Source organism: Labeo rohita, chromosome 19 (genome assembly GCF_022985175.1).
Source record: "Labeo rohita strain BAU-BD-2019 chromosome 19, IGBB_LRoh.1.0, whole genome shotgun sequence".
NCBI classification, from domain to species: domain Eukaryota; kingdom Metazoa; phylum Chordata; class Actinopteri; order Cypriniformes; family Cyprinidae; genus Labeo; species Labeo rohita.
In genome coordinates, this window is record NC_066887.1 from 21,694,725 (window position 1) to 21,716,952 (window position 22,228).

The 22,228-nt window shown below is 34.6% G+C and overlaps 1 protein-coding gene across 1 annotated transcript; it reads right to left on the reverse strand.

Annotated features, from left to right (window-relative positions):
* Nucleotides 1-317: 317 nt before the first annotated feature.
* On the reverse strand, nt 318-21,831 carry LOC127182043 (prolyl endopeptidase). Its single transcript, XM_051137138.1, has 15 exons — nt 21,614-21,831; nt 21,177-21,251; nt 13,907-14,040; nt 13,626-13,756; nt 11,004-11,213; nt 10,680-10,801; nt 10,378-10,483; nt 8,976-9,167; nt 7,873-8,070; nt 7,631-7,734; nt 7,394-7,530; nt 7,179-7,273; nt 5,469-5,600; nt 2,517-2,673; nt 318-852 (listed from the first exon to the last, which is right to left on the reverse strand). Exons 1-15 carry the CDS (start codon nt 21,653-21,655, stop codon nt 558-560), a joined length of 2,130 nt encoding a protein of 709 aa, XP_050993095.1. The 5' UTR covers nt 21,656-21,831; the 3' UTR covers nt 318-557.
* Between the last annotated feature and the right edge of the window lie 397 nt (nt 21,832-22,228).

Here is a 22,228-nt window from a genome sequence, read left to right on the forward strand (position 1 = left end):
CTGCAAATTTTTACTACATTAGTATATGGTCTTTACATTTAAATCATATTAATAATAAAATAAATAATCATAGCTGGTTATAAAATTGTTAAATGTGTTTTCTGCCACAAATGTTACTACAGTCATGCAGTTTCACTACAGTAAATGTTTAAACAATGGTTAGCTCTCTTAAGGATGGCTGGCCCAGGACAGTGTTCCCTGATGTGCTCCCTGACCTGTTTGTGCGAAGGAGGAGTTGTTGCAGTCGTTTACTGCCCCTTAGTGTATGTTTGAGTTATTGCAAAACATTGGACAGGTGTAAATAAAACATGCAAGTATTGATTACAAAAGGAAATGTTTATTATTATAAAAACCCTACTTTAATGATCATTGCTGTGCTGAAACAAAAGTAAAAATCAAGTTGCTACAAAAAATCTGTTTCCTTTTATCTCCTTCCACTTACTCCCCACATGCCTGTCTCCTTTCTTAGTCTACCTGTTAAAAGATTTTTAGAAATTACTAGATAATTTTGTGCTCTTCTATTGAAATTGCAAATTCTGTTTATCTGCATCTCTCTCTCACTCTCTCCAGCTGAGTTTCAGTGTCTGAGCTATAAAGGAGAAGATGTGCGTGTCCTCCAGGATGGCTTTAGCGGTGGGTTTCCCGGCTCCATGTCCGCTGCGCGTGTCCACTCTGACCATCAGCGGCTGGGTTTGCCCAGGACTGTGGCCCATGCCATGCTGGAGAGTGGCCACGTATTTCAGAGTGTGCAGGGGAACCACACGATCATCGTGATCGGCTGTCAGCAGCAGCATAGCGGGGTACGGAGTCCCGTCTCGTGGGGTCTGAGGAAGGTTATGAAGAGGAGAATACCTGTGGAGGAAAAGGTCAAACTTTTTTTTTTTTTTTGGACACATTTAGTGTGGCATTTACAATAACTTATTGGTTACACTAAAGGTCAAAAGTTTGGAATAATTCAGATTTTCTAAAATGTTTTTAAAGTCCTACCAAGGCTGCACTTATTTGATCAAAAATACATTAAAATTGTTATATAAAATTGGATGAATAAATCAAAAGTTGGTCAGTACAGTCAAAATGCAATATGGACTAGTGTCTGTGAATATTAATATGAATCCTGCATGTTCTGCGTGTCTCTGTCTGAATGAATGGCCCAGATCCACGGTTTCATTTACTAAACACATACTGAGGTGCGTGTAATGCCTCTGCCGCTTCATTACATTAGTACATGAATACATAAACATAATCTCTAGAACTGCTCTGAGAGTCACTTCATGAGCATTTTACAGTTTCTTTTGAGAAAAGCTATTGTCATGTCATATAAAAACAGAAACTTGAAGTTCGGTTTAACTTGGAAGAAACTGACATATTACTTAATGTAATGATAGTACTACTAATAATAAACTTATTAAAACATTATTTTTAAGGAATATTTACTAGAAAAAAAAATATTTTCCAGAATTTATTTACCAGAAAATTTTAAAAACAGTATTTCTGGGGGATTTTTTTTTTTTTATTATTATTAAAATAATAATAAATTATTTTTATTATAAAATCAATCAGAGATGCTTTTGATTATTACAATTTAATAAATCCATTCAAATGGAATCCAGAAAATTAATGAAAAACACAGAATTTGGTAAAAAATAAAACTGAATTTGAGAAAAAAAAAATGTATTCCATAGGGCCTTAATGAAATGAACTTTTAATGAACTGCTGCTAAATTGCTGTTTGATTTTTGTTGAACTTTTTATAAATTGCTGTCAAAAGTTTCATGATTTTAATTAATTAATTAGATATGCTTGTTTAATATATATATATTTTTAATTTAACCATTAAAACACAGACTAGAAAAAAAAAAACGTAATCTAGAAAATGGGGGGGAAGACAGATTTCATAGGGCCCTACTCCAGTCTTCAGTGTCACATGATTCTTCAGAAATGATTGTACTATGCAAATTCAGTCCTGAAATGCTGCTACTTATTATTATCAACAGTTTTTGAAGCCTAATATTTTGTGTAAACCATAATAGGATTTTAGAAAAAATATAAATTATGGATCCATTATGTATTATGGATGCATAAAAATGCATAAAGGACACATTAAACTGATCAGAAGTGACATTTATAATGTTACAAAAGATTTCCAGTTTTAAAAAATGCTGTTACTTGAACTTTCTATTCATCAAAGAAACCTGGACAAATTGTATCATAGGTTTGCATGCAATTATTAAACAGCAAACTCTGTTTTCAACATGGATAATAAGAACCATTATTAAGCACTAGTAATAGACTGATATCTGAACGATCATGTGACACTGAAGACTGGAATAATGGCTGCTAAATTTACAGCTTTTTAATTTTTCAATTCAATCTTTCACAGTATTATAGTTTTAATGTAGTTTTTATCAAAGAAATGCAGCTTTGTTGAGCATAAAAGACTTAAACACAAAAAACAATCTTAATTATTCCAAACTTTTGACCAGTAGTTTAGGGCTTTCAGAAGACAGGAATTCCTACTTGATGAGCCATTTAAATTGTTCAGGATCATCGGCACAGCCGTAGTCGGTGGTCCAGGCGTGACCAATAGTGAATTTGTGAAACTTGAGCATGTCCATGACCCCAACCTCAGCTACCGCACAACCGAAGAGCTCAGGGCGTTGGTTTACACATGCCGCTGAAAAAAAAAAAAAAAAAAAAAAAAAGAAATGCAAAGATGGCAATGGCCAAATACGGTCCACATTTACCAGACACACTGACTCACACACCTGTACTTAAATGAGTGGGCTTAAAAATGTTTTGGATTACTCAGACAGAACAGGCCGATTTGACACACCTCACATTTTTTAAAGGCCATGTAACTACACTGTGACTAAACATAAGGATCAACACAGACATACTAACCTAGCTAACACATTCAGCATAAAGAAGCTTTTTTCACATGCTTAGTAATTTATTCACCGCCACTGTTTTCAAACCGGTGCACCGCCTACACATTCATCTTGTTTTGATTGTTACATCACACCCACACACCCACACACACACTAGTAACCCACAACCAGGTGCAGATGGAATCTGCAGATTTTTTTGGCTCAGAATTTTAGGGGGAAATTTGTTACATTTTTGCGGAATGAAAAACATGGTTAAATGCGTTTAGCTGAGCTGAGTACAGACATGATATTCGTAAATGCCCTTACTGGCAAGGTGCTTTTTCTGACAATTTTTTTTTCTGCTATGAAACAAAACAAATGCAATAATTTTCTAATTTCTGACATCTTACTTTTTTATTATTATTATTCTGATTAGAAAATAAATAAATAAATAAATAAATAAATAAATAAATAAATCATTTATTCACTCAGCATACTTGAGGTGAAAAATAAAGAAAAAAAGGTCAGCTTCATTTTTAATTTTTAAATATTTATTATTGTATTAATTTGATTAATAATTAGTAATATTATTATTGTAAATAATATTGTAATATTATTATTGTTGTAAATTAATATTTTTTTAAAATATTTAATTATATATGTTTATATACACAAATTATATACACTGCCAGTCAAACGTTTTTTTAATGTTTTAAAAATCAATGATCAAATTAATGTTTCTGCTCACCAAGCCTGCATTTATGTAATCCAAAGTACAGCAAAAACAGTAAAAAATTTTACTATTTAAAATAACTGTTTTCTATTTTAATATATTTTAAAATGTAATTTATTCCTGTGATTTTAAAGTTGATTTTTAGCTTTTAGTTTTTTTATTACTCCAGTCACATGATCCTTCAGAAATCATTCTAATATTCTGATTAGATGCTCAAAAAAAACATGCATTATTATTATTATTATTATTATTATTATTATTAGAATACTTATTACTAATACTTATATTCTATAATATAAGTATTATAGAATATAAGTATAGAAGTATAGAAGTATAGAATATAAGTATAGAAGTATAGAAGAACAGCATCTATCTGAAATAGAAATCTTTTGTAACATTATAAATGTCTTTGTTGTCATTTTGGATTAATTTAAGCATCCTTGCTAAATAAAAATATTAATTTTTATTCTTTCCCAATTACCCCCCCCACAAAAAAAAAGAAGAATATTATACTGACTCCAGGCTTTTGAATGTTATAGTGTATAATGACACAAAAGCTTTTTATTTCAGATAAATGCTGATCTTTGGATCTATTCTTTTCTTCAAAGAATTCTGAAATGTACTCAACTGTTTTAAATATTTATAATAATAATAATATTAAATGTTTCTTGAACAGCAAATCATCATATTAGAATGATTTCTGAAGGATCATGTGACACTGAAGACTGGAGTAATGATGCTGAATATTTAGCTTTGATCACAGATATAAATTACATTTTAAGATATGATCAAAGAGAAAGCAGTTATTTTAGTACAAATATTTTACAATATTACTGCTTTTGCTGTATTTTTGGCTATGCAGGCTTGATGAGCAGAAGAGAATTATTAAAAAAAAAAATCTTGCTGTTCAAAAACTTTTGACTTAGTATATATATTTTCTAATGAAGAGGAAAAATGGGTCAGGTTCCTTTTTTATTTTTAAATATTTATTATTGTATTCATTTATCAGTAGTAGTAGTAGTATTTAATTAATATGTTATTAAATATAAATGTTTAATTATAATACATCTTTAATTATATATATTTATACTTGAAATTTATATAAATGATTTTCACATTTTTCTACATATTTTTTTCCTCTACTTTAGGTATACTGCAGACAAAAATTAATAATAAATAACTCATCTTGCCCTTTCGGACTCATCTTGACCTTTTGGACTCCTGAACTTCTTAATATCTGAAAGGATAATCACATTCGCCGAAATACTTGTTAAATGAACACACAACAGCCTGGAAACATGTAGAGCCTTTTGAATGACGCGTTCAATTCTGCGAAAAATCTGTAAAACGTTTAAATAGATTCCATGTGCCTCCCACGATCAACCGCACATGAATTCTGCACGATCCTGCATATACACAATAACAGCACTGACTCAATCCTGTCTCTCCTATGAATAAGACAGAGATTGAAACTGTATTTGCACTGGCAGCCAGTGAGTGCCGCCCATCTAACGACTGCATCTCCTACTAAACGTGCAGTTTAATGAGAGTGCGGGTGCATCTTCGCCTCTCGCAGATGCTGGTGTGTACAGTGCGACTTATGTGAGAAAGCTCAGAGTGTGAATGCCAATGTCATGTTTACTCAACAGATGAGCTAGCTGTGAGTAACGGCACAGATTGCATGCATCATTAGAGCCGCACAGCTGCACGTCCATAAGTTTCCATTACAGTACCACTCTAATTTAATGCGAAGGCGTATGTGTGCTAAGACTGTTGAGCCTTATTGGTTGTGTTCTTTATTAGCTGGAGATGATCGTGTCTGTCTACCTTCCTCAGGCCTCTGACGCACCGCTCTTCCAAATAACTCACCCACAAGCAGGCCGCCGTTGGAAGCTCCGTTGATGGCGATCCGGCTGGCCGTGGTGTATCCCTCCTGGATCAAGTACTCGGCAGCACACTGGAAGTCATCAAAACAGTTCTGCTTGTTCCCAAGAGTGCCAGCTGAAATCAAAAATCAAGACTTAAAGTTTGAAGCAGCACATGGTAGGGGGAGTGGGGTAAACTCAGTAATGGGAACAACTCTTACTATTAACTAGTTGCTTATTAGCATGCATATTACTACCATATTTGCTGTTTATTAGTACTTGTCATGCAGAATATTTGCTTTATATTATTCTACATGCCTAATCCTACCCAGTACCCAAACGTATTTAAAAGGTTATTTAGGTAAAAGTTGTATTTAAGGAATTTGTGGTTAAAAAGTATATAAATTTGTAAAATTGTTTTGTTAGATAAGACCGTTATTTATCAGCTGGGATCGTGTAGAGCCCTTTGAAGCTGCACTGAAACTGCAATTCGGACCTTCAAGCTTTTGATATCCCCACTGAAGTCCACTACATGGAGAAAAATCCTGGAATGTTTTTCTCAAAAACCTTCACTTCTTTTCGACTGAAGAAAGACAGACGTGAACCTCTTGTATGACATGGGGGTGAGGAAATTATGAGGAAATTTTTATTCTGGAAGTGTACTAAGTGAACTATTAATAGTGAGAACTGGACCTTATATAAAGCGTGACCGTAAATTCCAATACTGAAGTTGTCAAGTTAAAATATGACTTCCCAAAAAAAAAAAAAAAAAAAAAAAAAAAAAAAAAATCACACTTTACCCATGTAAGGGAGAATATGTGAACAAATCAGTTATTCATTAAAGTAAAACTTCAAAAGTACAGCAACATACAGCACTTGCATTGCCTTAAAGATTAAACCTGAAAAGGTTTGCAGTATTTGAATGTGGTTTAACTACACTGGTTAAACTACATTAAAAATTGGATGCAAGAATACATTTATAAATTAAATAGATAATTCATTAAGCTAAACAAGTCATTGTTATTTCCACATTTATTATTATCACATTTTATTTGATTTTAAAATATATGATGGGTCAAAACAAATGTGTTAAATGTGTACATCATTTGAATCCTATTAAAGTTGCAATTCACTGAAATAGTCAAGCTGTGAGGTTTTTCAATAATAATAATAAAATTCATTCATGCGACAATTATTTTAAGACCATAATGACTGCAAGTACACTAATTACCCAAGAATTAAATAATTATTATTATTAAATGTTAACTGCAAGACACTGTATTCACTTCTTTGATCCGTACCATGATTGTCAGTTTGTTATAATATTTAACTATGTTAGTTTAATGTTAAAAACCATATGAATACTAAAGAGGGGTCATGAACCTAAATTAGGTAACTGTCTTAACAGTTTGTACATTTTGGTTTCGAACAGTCAGTTTCTAGTTCAGCTCTGCTTTTCAAACACATAATTCAGTGGGCAGTGTTCAGCAGACTAATGACTCAAACAGATACTTTGCTGGTATTAAGTTCACTTTCATGCAAGGTAGTCAGCGACCGTCTGCGAGTTTCAGATCAGTCCCTCTCTAGCAATTTTCAAGTTGGACTAGTGTTGAAAAAAGTCAGCTGACTAATTATAGCTGTTCTGAATTCAATTTCTACTCATTCATTTCTTTTAATTATCTTTTAAAAGGTCACTTCTGAGCAGTGAGGATACCTTTGTGCCAAGTTTGGCCGTATTCTCCTCCTCCTCTGATGTTGGCCACAGCCAGGATCCCACCCAGATGTCTTATAAAGAGCAGGTATGCAGTACTGCACATACAGAGAGAGAAATAATTGGTTATATATATTGATATTTTCATATGCTTCCATTTTCCATCACATTCCATTTGAAGTATTTAGTCAAACACACACAGAGAGCTTTATACTAACTTGTAATATGGCTGAATTGAGTTTTCAAAGCCTCCATAACCATACAGAAAGACTGGATGAGAGCCGTCTCTTTCTATGCCACGTGCATGCACCAGGAACATTGGGATCTTTGTGCCATCTTTACTGGGGTAAAACACCTGTTATACACAAATACTGCCAGTCAAAGTTTGTAAAAATGACAATTTTTTTGAACATTTTCACATTTATGTGTTATGTGAGGACAGACTGCAGCCTGACCTGAGTTGTCTGGTAATCATTTGGGTTTACGCCTTTTACTTCCACCTGCCGGAAGATCGTAGGCTCTGGGTTGGGTTGGCTCAGGTCACAATGGTAGATTATCCCTAAACGATTAGATATGAAGAATATAAACACTTTTCTTGCTCTGGAACTCTGTGTGATCTCCTTTTTACTGCACACACTGGGTTGCCTTCGTATTTTAGGTTATGAAGTGCATTTTGTGAAGTGTTAAGTGTGTTTACCTGGTGTAGTGAAAGAGGTGAACTTATAGAAGAAGTCCGGGTGCTTCTTCTTGCAGCTGAGGCCGACTACAGTGCCCACATCTAGCGGCAGGTCTCTGATCAGTTTCCCTGACTGCAGCTCATACAGCTGTAAGATGTCCTTCACGTCATGCACATAATTCACCAGCAGATAGCGCTGGTTCACACACTCCACAAAGCCTGCAGATGAGATAATAAACACCTTCATGCTGCAGTTCTCTTTGTTTTTATTGGAAATGAGTTAATGATAGTGTGGGTGAAGAGGAAGTGTGTGTGTGCTTGTGTGTGTGTGTGTGGAGGCTTGTGACAGTTTCACCCACAGATGTTGACTACTGCTGAATACTAAGAAAGTATGAGCTAACTATGTTTCCAAAATGTTTAAACTGAAACATTCTACAGGGAAAAATGTAGGGGTAACCGGGGCTAGTTGTCACAAGAGTTACAGTATATCTCTGTTGCACAAATGTTTGTTTTTCCTGGCAGTGATTTTGTGTGTTGGTTTCAGTTATATATTGAAGGTAGTTTTATGTGTTTTAATTGTATACAATTTTTTAATTGTAATTACTGCTTAATGAACTGTGAACAGTATTTTTTCCAAAGTAACAGCAGTGAAAATGTTTTAAGCTTTTGTTGTTTTGTAATGAAGAATTTAAGGTATGTGACCAGATGTGACCAAAACCTCAACATTTTGCCACACCTATCAACGGCTGGTGTCTTTAGAAAATGTACCAACCATTAAGTATGTGGATAAATAAATATATATATATATATATATATATATATATATATATATATATAAAAGGTGGTGCAAACTGGGGAAACTATTTGCATTTTTTTACTAATTAATATATTAATAAATGTTAAATATAAATAAATATAATACATTTTAGTAGTAGTATTTAATCAAATTAAACAAATCAGCAAAGTATTTAACAATAATGATTGTAACTATATATATATATAGTAAAATTACAATGCAAATTTTTTGCTTTTTTTTTCAGACGTTAAACCATAGAGTTTTATTTTGGTGGAAAACCACAGAGAAACTTCTCTTTTGTTGACAAGAATATATAACGTTCTCTTACCAAGAACATCTTTCTCGTGTTGGGGGATGAGGGTTTTCCAGTGTGTCTGCTCTGGTTTCTGCAGGTCTATGGTGATCAGGCGGTAACGAGGAGCATCTCGGTTGGTGCGTAAAGTGAATACGGTGCCTTCGTTGGTGATGTATGTGTACTGTGCTTCAAATGTGTCAACCAGCTTCACCCATGGCAGCAAACCTTGAATAACATTATTAAATCAACACTTTTATTCAGCAAGTATGGATTAAACTAATCAGAAGTGACAGTTAAGGTTTTTATGTTGTTCCAAAACATTTCTATTTCAAATCATTTAACATTTTATTCATCAAAAAAAATCATAAAAAATGTGTAATTGCCTACACAACAAAATTAGGCAGCACAACTGTTTTCATGATTAATATTAATAATTTAATATAATTTAAAAGTAACGCATTACAATATTGTGTTAAAAAACCTAAAAAAAAATCTACTTGCATTACTTAGTTCCTTATTATGGAAAGTATGTTATGTTACTTTTGCATTAATTTTTAAATCTGGGCAGGGCTTGCGTGTATGCCCCTTCACACCAAAAACTGAAAAGAATAAGCCTCAGCCTGGAGGAAAAGTAAATTCTTGTCTGTACAGTAGAATGCAAGAGAGAAGTTCAACACTCCTCAGCAATATAAAAGCACAAGCACAAATATTATTTAATCTAAAAATTAAGTAATTTTTGCTATTAGTATGGTTGGATCATCGAATGTTAGCAGCAAAGACATTGGTTAATAAAATTGGATTAAATACATAAAGGATATTTTTATTAACATTTAATTATTGCAGCTTTGTGTCATATTTTGAGTTAGCAGTTCTGTTTTTATTCATTTTGAGGAATACTGAATGTTTTTTTGCAAGTGAGATGAATTAATGCATGTTTACATTTAGTCTAGAACTACAGTGAACATCATGTTCACACAATGCACACAATGTCCCTGTACTTACTCCCAGTTTCTCAACTTAGGGACAGGAGACTTCTCAGTCAATAAATGGGAAAACAACGTAACTGGCATTACTTATTTAAAAGGTAACTCAGATATTTTCTTGTAAATCAGAAAGTAATGTTACTTCACTAGTTAATTGAAAAAAGTAATCTGATTACATCAGGATCATGTGACAGAAGACTGGATTAATGACTGCTGAAACATTTTAAAAATATTTCAGAATTTGCCATTTTTGATATTACTGTGCAGCATTTGTTGAGCAGGAAATACATTACAGACCTTGCATACATTTATATATAATATAATTTAGTGTTTCTTTGCAGTTTCAGTCGTGTGTTTTAATTACGTTTTTTTATTATCATCATTTAATTAATTTTATTTTTCTTTTTTTATCAGGTGTCTCACATCCCAAACATTTCCACATGCAGACTGACCTGTGATGCCATTGGGCAGCTGCTGCAGGTCGCAGTACCACAGACGGTTCACTGGCTCACAACCCTCTGTGATGGACAGCACTGCATACCTGCCATCATCAGAGACCTAGACATACGAGAAGAAAAAGGAGGATTGTGTAAGAAAAACAGAACCACAAAAAAAGGAGAACAATTAATTTTAGGGTAGTTAATTTTGTCAAATTCTTTATAATTATTTCATCACATTGCGTGAATCATAAAGCAAGTTGCACCACTTTATCTTCCCAAAAAGTGGGTTTTGTATAAATGTGGTGTTCTCTTACAGTAAGGCTACTGTGCCATTTTGGGTTGTCAGGAAATTCTGCCACCAGAATGTCTTCTGATTGGCTTGTGCCAATAACATGGTAGAAAAGCTTCTGGTTTAGGTTTGTTGTGGTCTCAGTGCCTAGAATGGACAAAACACAAGCAAATCTTCATGAATTGCCATTCAAAACCTGGCGGGAACTAGATTGTGAGAGGTGGGTTGGCTATACCACACTGGAAGACCAAATACAAATTTTTTAAAACAGTACCTGTACAGCTAAATAGCTTAAGTGATGTTTGCAAAAGTAGGAAAGTAATGTAGTTTGTCTTCGATGTGAACATACCATCAGCTTTACCATCCTGTCGAGGGTAGCAGTTGTAGAAGATGCCTTTGGCATCATGGGTCCAGGCCAAGCAGCTAAACTTCACCCTCTCCAGAACGTCTGGCAGCTTGGTGAGGTCATCAGCCTTCAGGAAGTGTACAGTCACCCAATCAGAGCCTGCACTGCTCAGGCCATACGCAAAATACTCACATTCCTCTGATAGGCGACCCACTTCACATCAACAAATAGAAAATGGGCATGAAAATGATCAGCAACAATGATGAAATCAAATTTGGCCATTTAAGTGCAAAAATGATACAACTGAAGCACTAAATGGCAAATGTTAACAACTCTGCAAAACAGAGAGCTGTATGGTAGAGGGTGTGTAAAAGAGTAAGAAAGGTAAGGTAGAAAGGTTAAAGGAATGAAAAGCAAAAATGAGGAAAGATCAAGCTGTAAAATACAGCAATGCGAAGGATTCTCGGCAGATGTGCTGTTGGGTTTACAGTAATAAGAGCTGCAGGTATTCCTTGTAGACAACTATTTAAAGTTTATCAACATTAGATTTAAAGGTGATAAAGAAAAAAAAGTGTTTGTGAATGTGCAGTTAAATTTAAATTGATTCCATAAATGCCAGTCATATATGAATCTGCCTTCAAGCAGTGCAGATACGCATAACTCGGAAATTCCAGCTGTGTGTTTTACTGAGGGACACACGGCCCCTTAGGGCTGAAGCTTATCTCCAAACCTGTTCAACAAAGACATCAATAAACTACTATAACAGCTACTCCAGGAAAACACTGACAAGGGAAAGTAGTCTGGTTTCCCATTTATGCAAATTATCTGGTTTAAAAAAAATACCTGCAGAGAAAAACTTACATAGCCAAAAAAAAAAAAAAAACTACTGTAAAATAGACACTTAAATTAGGAATGAGAAAAATGCAGTTTTTTTTTTTAATTTATAGAATCCAAATGTTTTAAAAGTTTACATTCTTTCATTTTAATCAGTATAATTGTGTTATTATGCACTAATTTATAATCACTATAGAGACGGAATGTATTTGGGCCATGCCCACACCGTTTTTATAAGCTGTCGTCCCAAAAAACGAGCGTTTAAGGACACAAAAGTTGAGCTCAATGCGTCATATTACGCTAAGAACTACGCCCACTGGAGGGAAACTTGATCACAACAGGAAACAATCATTATTTTTAACCACCTCAAAAGTTTATGTCACCACCCTATGTAAACCTGAGAGGACTTAGAAACTAAATTTTATTGGTCTATGTCAGTGCTCCTTTTCCTTACCTTCTTTTTTGCTGGAGAAATGATCCAGAAATACACTGACATACACTGACATTCACAACTATCTGTGTCCTTAAATGCTTGTTTTTTGGGTCGACAGCTGATAAAAACGTAGTTCTGGGTTTTTTAGCTTGTTTACTGTACACCTTGCCACATAGCAGCTTTTAGACATTGTTCTGTTTTTTGTTATAAGTTAGCAAATGACAAGGAGGCAGCTCCCTGCAATACAAAGTCAATGGAGAGCATTGGATTGTTCCAATATATTAATATCTCGTCTCTTTTAAAAGGGAACCCCAGGTATTAAGACTTGTATGGCTTAATATAACACAAATGATGTCTAAAACCCATGAAAAATTATTTATTTTAAAAATCCACAGTTTTATACATATTTTGAACTGTGGGGAGCGCCATTATTTCGATATTTTCGACGTCAAATGGATGCACTCGAGTTACTAGCGCTACCTGTGGCTATTTTTACCGCAACCCAACTATTGATTTAAATATTAAAATATTGATATGATGACCACAGCTATTGAAAGAGCTTACAGGTGGCGATGGATATAAGCGTAGGCTTAAACCAAATGCCGCACCATCGATTCTTCCCCACAAGGAGTCTAAACGCCCCCTGATGTCGAGTGAAATCAAACTGAGAAACTCCTTCAATGGCTACGGCATCATGACAAGCGTCAGCATGTTTACAGCCTGCCAGGATGGCATCTAGCATTTCTTGTCTCTGCTGTTTGTAAGCACTTTCAGTAGCTAGGTAGCAGTAAGGCTAAAGTAGAGAGAACAAAGACGTGGGTCTTTAAGAAGTTTTATTCGTTCACAGGCATCTTCACATTCTTTTCTCCTCTTCTTATAACTAGAAAATCAGTAAAGACTTAAATCGCTTTTCTTGTTGTCCTTTGACTGAAAAAACAAATGCTGCACAATGGCATTGTATCAATATTTTATTTTCTGAGTTGTGTTGTGGTAAAAATAGCAAGAGGTAGCACCAGTGGCTCACAGAGTGTAACCATTAAATAATGGCGCCCCCCATAGTCCAAAATATGTATAAAACTTATCAAAACGTACAAAAAAATATGTCTGAAAAATGTTATTATTCTTTTGTGGGACTTCTACTACATATTTCATTAAGAGACATCAATTACGTTATATTAAGCCATACAAGTCTGAATACCCACGGTTCCTTTTAAACAAGAATGCAACCTGTCAGGACATGTAGGGAAAACATAAAAGAGAAGAAGCCAGGAAAGAGTGAAAAGGAAAATGTAGAACGTTAGTGGTGCGTTACAGGTGTGTGTAAATACATGATGAATCAACTAATTAATCAAACTCACTTTTGAGAGCCACAGTTCCGTCCTCTGAGAGAGTGTTTGGGTCGAAAAACACAGATGCAGGACTGTTTAATGAGTCCTGCACATAGAGCACATCCTGGTTCTGCAGACCCTCGTTATGGAAATAGAAATATCTACAATAGAATGTTGATTAAATGTATTTAATTTGAATTAATTAAGCATATGATGGTATATGCATTGCACAAAGTGACATGTTGTGAGCTCTTTTTAAAATGTGAAATTGTTTGTCTAAGTTTGGTGTTGTCTGTTGGTCTGATCTCTACCTTTTTCCTCTCTTGTAAGGACAGCTGTATTTGGGGTAGTTGTAGAGCTCGGTAAGGCGCTGGTGAAACCGCTCTTTGACTGCACACTGTTCCAGGAATGGCATGGTCAACTTATTCTGCTCGTCAACAAACATCTGCAGGGCGGGTGAGGGACACTGTTAAAATGGTCGTTGTCATGCACACAGAGAACTTGTTTATATGTAAATTTTTCTACACATTTCTTTGTTCCGGTGATGTGGGCCATGGGTGGAGACCAGGAAACAAAACGGGGTGAGCCTAAAAATACAACGTAAATGGTGGTATGGATTGTTTTTCTAGTCCGATAAGAAAGAGAAAGTCGTTATAGCTCACGAAAGCTTGTAACTGTCTTGTCAGTCAACAGGTTAAAAGATGTCAGTGTGACTGGAATGAAAGGACTTTGCAATAACTTTCATTGCCAGCTAAACCCTTTATATACTTTAACTTTCCCTTGAGATATTTATGTTTTAAAGGAGAAGTCCACTTCCAGAACAAAAATTGACAGATAATGTACTCACACCTTGTCATCCAAGATGTTCATTTCTTTCTTTCTTCAGCCATAAAGAATTTGTTTTTTTAGGGAAATATTTTAGGATTTTTCTCCATATAATGGACTGGTATGGTGCCCCTGATTTTGAACTTCCAAAATGCCGTTTAAATGCGGCTTCAAATGATCCCAAATGCAGTTGTAAACGATCCCAGCCGAGGAAGAAGGGTCTTATCTAGCAAAAAAAATTGGTTATTTTCATAAAAATAATACAATTTATATACTTTTTAATGTCAAACTCCCATCTTATGTTCTCCCTCAATTTTAAAATCGTCCTAAATCGCTGTTTTACCTTTTTTGTTAGGGGTGTTTGATCTTCTTTGCATGTTTACTTTGTAAAGACTGGGTCGGTACTTCTGCGGTGATGTAGGGTGATTTTGAAATTATTTTTGAAGTTGAGGGAGAAAATACGATTGGAATTTTTCGACATACCCTAACTGTCTTGAGTCAGAAAACACAGAGTTCAGGGACAGCAAAACAAGACGAGCGTTTGAGATGAAAAAGTATTTAAAGTGTTTTTTTTTTTTTTTATGAAAATAACCGATCGTTTCACTAGATAAGATATGGCCCTATGAAATTCGTTTTATTTTTTTCCGAATTCCATTTTTCTGTTTTAATTTTTCTGGATTCAGTTTTTTCCCCGTTTTAATTTTTCTCAACTCCTTTTTAATGGTTAAAAAAAAATTTATTAATCAAAGAGCATGTCTAATTAATTAAAATCATAAAACTTACAATTTCACATCAGTTTAATAAAGGTTTAACAAAAATGACATGTTTAGGGCCCTATGAAATGTTTTATTTTTTCTCACCATGTTTTATTGTTATCAAATTCTGTATTTTAGCATGTCTAATTATTGAATTATTATTGAATGCATACTTAATTTATTCAAATTTATTCTTAAAATAGCCTTATGAAAGGTTTTTTTACCCTCAGAAATTCTGTGTTCTGTATTTAAAATGTTCTGGTTATCAAATGAAGGCATAAAACATTAATTTCATTTATCTATTAATTATTTAAAAATAAGCAAACTTTTTTAGGCAAACGAAGGGGAATTTACTATTGAAATTAAAACATGGAAGAAATGTTGTGTGATTATACCCTAAAAATAATGTTTGTTTCGTTTTAGTAGAAGTAGTAATAGTAGTAATATATATTTGGCACAATGTCTTCAGGTTAAACTGGACTTTTATTTTTACGGGCTGCCATGTCTACTAGTGTTGTCACGATACCAAAATATTGACTTTGATACGATACCTGACTAAAATATCACGATACTACTACTATTTTAATGGTTACATTAAAAAAATATTTATCAAAAGCATGTCTAATTAATTGAAATCATGAAACTTGCAGAATTTAATTTAACAGAAATTACATGTTTTTAAGGCCCTACAAAATACTTTTTTTTTTCTTTCTCAGATTCAGTTTTGTTTGTTTTCCATTAATTTTCTGGATTCTATTTTAATCATTTCGTTACATTTTAATAATCAAAAAAGCACGTATAATGAATTTATAAAGGATAATTAGATTTGATAAAGAATTAATTTATTATAGGCTACTTATTTCTTTTTTTCAGAAATGCTGTGTTGTGTATTTACAATTTTCTGGTAAATAAATTCTGGTAAATATTTCTTAAACATTGTTTTAAAACTATTTTTTTTATTAGTAGTAGTAGTGCTATCTTTACATTATGTAATATATTAATTCATTTCTAGCTGTCAAGTTAAACCGAACTTTTATTTTGACGGGTTGCTGTGAAGACTTTTAGGGTCTTCATTCATATGACGATAGTTTTCCACAAAAGAAACTGTGAAATGCTCATGAAGTGACTCTCCAAGGAGTTCTAGAGATTATGTTAATGTGTTCATGTACTCATATATTAAGGCGGCAGAGGCTGAAAACACAGCGAGCGTCACACCTATGTGTGTAGTAAACAAAACTTGTGCGTCTACGCCATTCACTAACACAGACACGCAGAAATACGGCTCTTAAAGAACCGGTACTAGTAAAATGCGGAATTGTACCGTTTTTAAAAGCAGGGTATCGTGATATTTTTTAGGTACCGGTATACTGTGCAACACTAGTGTCTACTTTTACATTTCTGTGTGTATATGATATAACGCTAGTTTTCCTAAAATGGAACGGTCAAATTCTCATAAAGTGACTCTCAGCAGATATTGTTCATGTATTTATGTCCTCATTTAGTGAGACGACAGACGCTGAAATCACGGCGAGCGTAACGCGAGCTTCAGTGTGTGTAGTAAACAAAACCGCTCCTCTGCTCAGTTCATTAAAACAGAGACACTGGGAACATGCAGGATTCACATTTAAATGTTATTTTGCAGCGTAATATTTACAGATACTAGTGACAAATTCCGTGACATTCCACATTATTCAGTAAATTCTTTTTTTATGACCGGATTCTGCGATTCCATCTGCGTTTTCCGTATGGCGAAAATCATAAGGCCCTAATAAGACCCTTCTTCCTCGGCTGGGATCGTTTACAACCACATTTGGGATCGTTTGAAGCCGCATTTAAACTGCATTTTGGAAGTTCAAAATCAGGGCACCATACCAGTCCATTATATGGAGAAAATCCTGAAATGTTTCCTTCAAAAAACATAAAGACTGAAGAAAGAAAGACATGAACATCTTGGATGACAAGGGGTGAGTACATTATCTGTAAATTTTTGTTCTGGAAGTGGACTTCTCCTTTAATAACTTTAACAGCTTTACATTGCATATTCATGGTTCTCTGATGTCAGTTAATGATCACATGACCATTAAATGTATATCAGTTTTTTTTTTATATCAGTTTTGATTTGTTTGATATTATGCATATATAGTAATTTTACTTTTTATGATTTCATCAATTATTAGCTTTTCATCACTCATGAACTCGCAGGGGATTGCCAAGTTTGGAAAAACCCTGCTGTTATTTATTGTAATGCAAATATACTGGTGAACCAAGAACGATAAAGAATTTAGTTATAGTGCTAAACAGTGGTTAAATTAATTTGTTCAGTTTTCACTGCATTTTTATTGTTTGAAGTGGGCTTACAAATTTTTTTTTTCTTTTGAAACCAGGAAATCCTATTAACATAAATGTAGGTCTGAAACTGTGTAGAATTTATATGTGATTTGCATTTGTAGCTTATCATTAGTATTTGGTTGTGAACAGAGAAAAATCAAGTTGGCTGTTTGTCTCTGTATTATAATGCACATATCTGCAGTGGACATTCTTGGATTCAATTTTAATGATTTTTTCATGTGTTGATGGTGGTTCATGCTGGGAAGTGACTGACTATGATATTAGTAGTCAGTTGCATGAGCTAGTCATGTTAACATGGCAGCATCTATGAGGGGGACACCTGCTTTATGCAGAATGTCTAGAAAAAAATGTGATTGTACACCACATTAATTTTATTTATTTTAGTTTTAGTTTAGTTTGCAAAAAAAATTGAGCACCTTAAATTATTGCACCTTAAAAGAGACAGAGTAGCTGATGGGACTGTCTTTAAATAAATTTGTTTGGAGCACATACCAACACTGATCAAGCAGCTTCATAAAGGGACTAAGGCCCATTCGGACGGTAGTTGTTTCTCATGGGGGCATAAGGTAATTTTAACATTTACAGGGGCTAGTTGGTGATTTTATTGCCACCTGAATACAGAAAGTTTGAATTTTTCTCCCACCAACTGTGTAAAAATCCCAGTTACGTTTTTTTAAATAGGGCTTCCAGAATTAATTCTTTTACTAATTGAACAAGTAGCCTGGTGAAATGTAAATGTTAGAGTTTGTGTTAACTTGCTTCTTATTTTCCACTTCTATAAAATGACAACTGTCATCTTAAGAGACATGCAAGACAGAAAACCATTTGTGACCCTGGATCACAAAACCAGTCATAAGGGTCATTTTTTTCAAAACTGAGATGTATACATCATCTGAAAACTTTCCATTGATGTATGGTTTGTTAGAACAGGACAATATTTGGCCGAGATACAACTATTTAAAAATCAGGAATCTGAGGATGCAAAAAAAATCAAAATATTGAGAAAATTGCCTTTAAAGTTCTTCAAATAATGTTCTTAACAATTTATATGACTAATCAAAAATTAAGTTTTCATACATTCACAGTATGAATTTAACAAAATATCTTCATGGAACATGATCTTTACTTAATTTCCTAATGATTTTTGCCATAAAAGAAAAATCAATAATGACCCGTACAATGTATTTTTGGCTATTGCTACAAATAAACCCCAGCGACTTAAGACTGGTTTTGTGGTCCAGGGTCACATTTAAACTATAGCATGTAAATTTTCTTGTTTTTAAATAGGATATTGAAATAATATTATTTTTCTGTTGTTTATTTAAATATGAATTCTTTAATTTCCCAGGCAATAACATATTTTATCTTCAGATGACAATCATGTGACTGACCATGTATATTTATTTTTACAGATGTAAAATGAGAAACAATAACCATCCAAATAGGGCTTGAGTTTTATTTTATCTATGTAATATCAGTCTTCATCCTGTTTCATATGAAAAAATGCCAAAAGTCATCTGTTACAGTGGGGTTAGGGCAGTGAGTCTGAGTCGCAAGACCATTCTGAGTGGGAAACAACATCAACAACAAAAAAACACAATAAATGTCCAGATGTCCATGTTTGTCTTTCTTCAGTCGAAAGAAATTAAGGTTTTTGTGGAAAACATTCCAGGATTTTTCTCCATATAGTGGACTAATGGGTTGAAGGCCTAAATTGCCATTACAGTGTGGTTAAAAAGTATGTACATTTTTATTTTTTTTTAGAAAATGACTGATCGTTTCACTAGAACCTTATTCCTCAGCATGCACTGTCCCATTTCAGCATCTGCGGTCAGATGAGATGTTGTCAGGCTTAATGTCAGCGTCATTATTCTATCGTTATTTTTGTAACTTGTTACGAAATAAAAAGGCTCTCACCTCAGAAAAACAAACTATCCTGTCCTGTCATATGTTATACTGTGCAGATTGTGCACACACTGTATATCACTTCACTAAAGTGCAAAAGAAACTTTAAGCAAGCAACATGTGAAATAAAAGTAAAGTGCCAATAAATCACATAACTGGGTTTTCGTGTGTTAGCAGGAAAGGATTTGCATGAAATAATGATATTCATTTTATTCAGGAGCAGTTTCCATGTTTTAACAGGTCATGTTGTGAATTCGCCATAGTAACTTGTTTCCGCAACCCAAAAATACCATGTTATTTTCACTTCGTGTTATTTTTTTATATGCTTAAATAACTGTGGTGGCTCATACAAACTTAACTGTATTGACAATAACTAGTTTGGGACTGCTATTTAATAGCCTTACTTTATAGGCTGTTTATCCATATTCTTACAATGTATGTATTAATGTTAAGTAAAGGGGGACGGTACTTGTGTATGTATGTGGCAACAATTTTGTTTTTTTACCACGCACATTTTCCAACATTGTGTGGGTGATCCAAGTTTAAATCATCTCTGGTTATTTCCCGAAACCAGCCCTCCCTCTTTTTCCCATCATTTCCTGTCACTCCTCTGCTACCCTATCCCATTAATGATGAAAAGCCCATCTGTGATAAAAAAAAAAAAAAAAAAAGGTCCATCATAATATACAGTGGAGAAAATCATTATTTGATGCCCTGCTGATTTTGTACGTTTGCCCACTGACAAAGAAAGGATCAGTCTATAATTTTCATTGTAGGTTTATTTTAACAGCGAGAGACAGAATAACAACAAAAAAATACAGAACATCTTCTGGATCCATCTTGTCAATGATCTCAAGGCAGCTGGGATAGTCATAGTCACCAAGAAAACAATTAGTAACACACTACGCCGTGAAACGCTGAAATCCTGCAGCGCCCACAAGGGCACATGTACAGGCCCGTCAAAAGTTTAACAGTGAACTTCTGAATGATCCAGAGGAGAACTATGTGAAAGTGTTGTGGTCAGATGAGACCAAAATCAAGCTCTTTGGCATCAACTCAACTCACTGTGTTTGGAGGAGTAGGAATGCTGCCTTCCCCACCATCAAACATGGGGGTGGAAACATTATGCTTTGGGAGTGTTTTTCTGCTAAGGGGACAGGACAACTGCACCGCATCAAAGGGACGATGGACGGGGCCATGTACCATCAAATTTTGGGTGAGAACCTCCTTCTCTCATTGAAAATTGGTCGTGGATGGGTATTCCAGCATGGCAATGACCCAAAACACACGGCCAAGGCAACAAAGGAGTTGCTCGAGAAGAAGCACATTAAGGTCCTGGAGTCTCCAGACCTTAATTCCATAGAAAATCTGTGGAGGGAGCTGAAGATTCAAGTTGCTAAATATCAGCCTCAAACCCTTAATGACTTGGAGAGGTTCTGCAAAGAGGAGAGGGTCACAATCTCTCCTGAGATGTGTGCAAACCTACAAGAAACAACTGACCTCTGTGATTGTTTTGCCACTAAGTACTAAGTCATGTTTTGCGAAGGGGTCAAATACTTATTTCCCTCATTAAAATGCAATCAGTTTATAAAATGCATTTTTTTAAAAGTGTATTTTTTTTTAAAATACACCTACCATTAAAATAATCGACTGATCATTTCTTTGTCAGTGGACAAACGTACAAAATCAACAGGGGATCAAATAATTATTTTCCCCACTGTAAAAGGTGGTCACGTGTGTGGGTCACCTTAGTCTCCTCACAGTCAGGATCCTCCAGCCAGTGGTATGGATCTGGGACCTTTACTCCGTTATAATCATCCACCTTTGAAACAAAACACCAAAGTTAGGAGCAGCAGGCATGTCTGCACTGGGAGAAAATAGAAACAAGACACATTCGGTTTCCAGGTAGTTGCGTATATATGAAACCAGGCCTTGAAGCAAACCCCCGCCACAAGGAAACTAATGCAATCAGCTACCGTATGTAACTTCTGACACATAACCACTAGATGTAGAACACAGGCACCGCTAAACCACTCCACTCTTATGACACATGGCAAACTCTCACTCGTGTGTTCCAGTCAGTCCAGTATTTGTTTCTGCATTTCATGTGTCTTAAAGAAGGAGGAAGAGCAAGCGAATGAATGAAAGACTATGTGCAAAACCCCAAATGAAAGTACCACTGACCTTACTGTCATCTCTCCGTGCTTCAGGGTATTTGAAAGCCATGCTGGGTGTGTTTTAATAGGGCTTTTTTTTGGTAATTCTGTGTATATTTGTGTGTGTTTGTCCGTATGCTTCACGCCCGGGTGAGTCAGCTCTGAAAAGTGAAAGTGAAATCAAACACGGCTCTCTGTTTCTCTCTCTGTCTCAGTCTCTCTCACTCTCCTGATTACACCACCACGCAGCTCTTCAGACAGGAAGTGAGTTCACACTGGATTGGTCAACCCAAAGTGGGTGGAGTTTAAATCTCACACAGTTCACCACAGTTTGTGTTGTGCTGTGTGTGTCCTAAAATGTGTATTTTAGTAGGAATTTCAACATTATTTCTCTGTGTTCTTAGTTTTTACACAAAGAAATTAATAGTAAAATAAATAAATAAATAAGACATAAATAAAAGAATAACAAAAATAAATGAAATCATAAAAGTGATTTATCTAACATGAAATGGGTCACTTCATGGAGGCAGCAGGTATTTGACTATTTTTTGACTATTTTCAGCATTGGCCAAAATTATGCCTGCATTGCCAATCTGTGTCAGTTCCAATATCTACAGAGATCATTTGCAATGAGAAATGCACA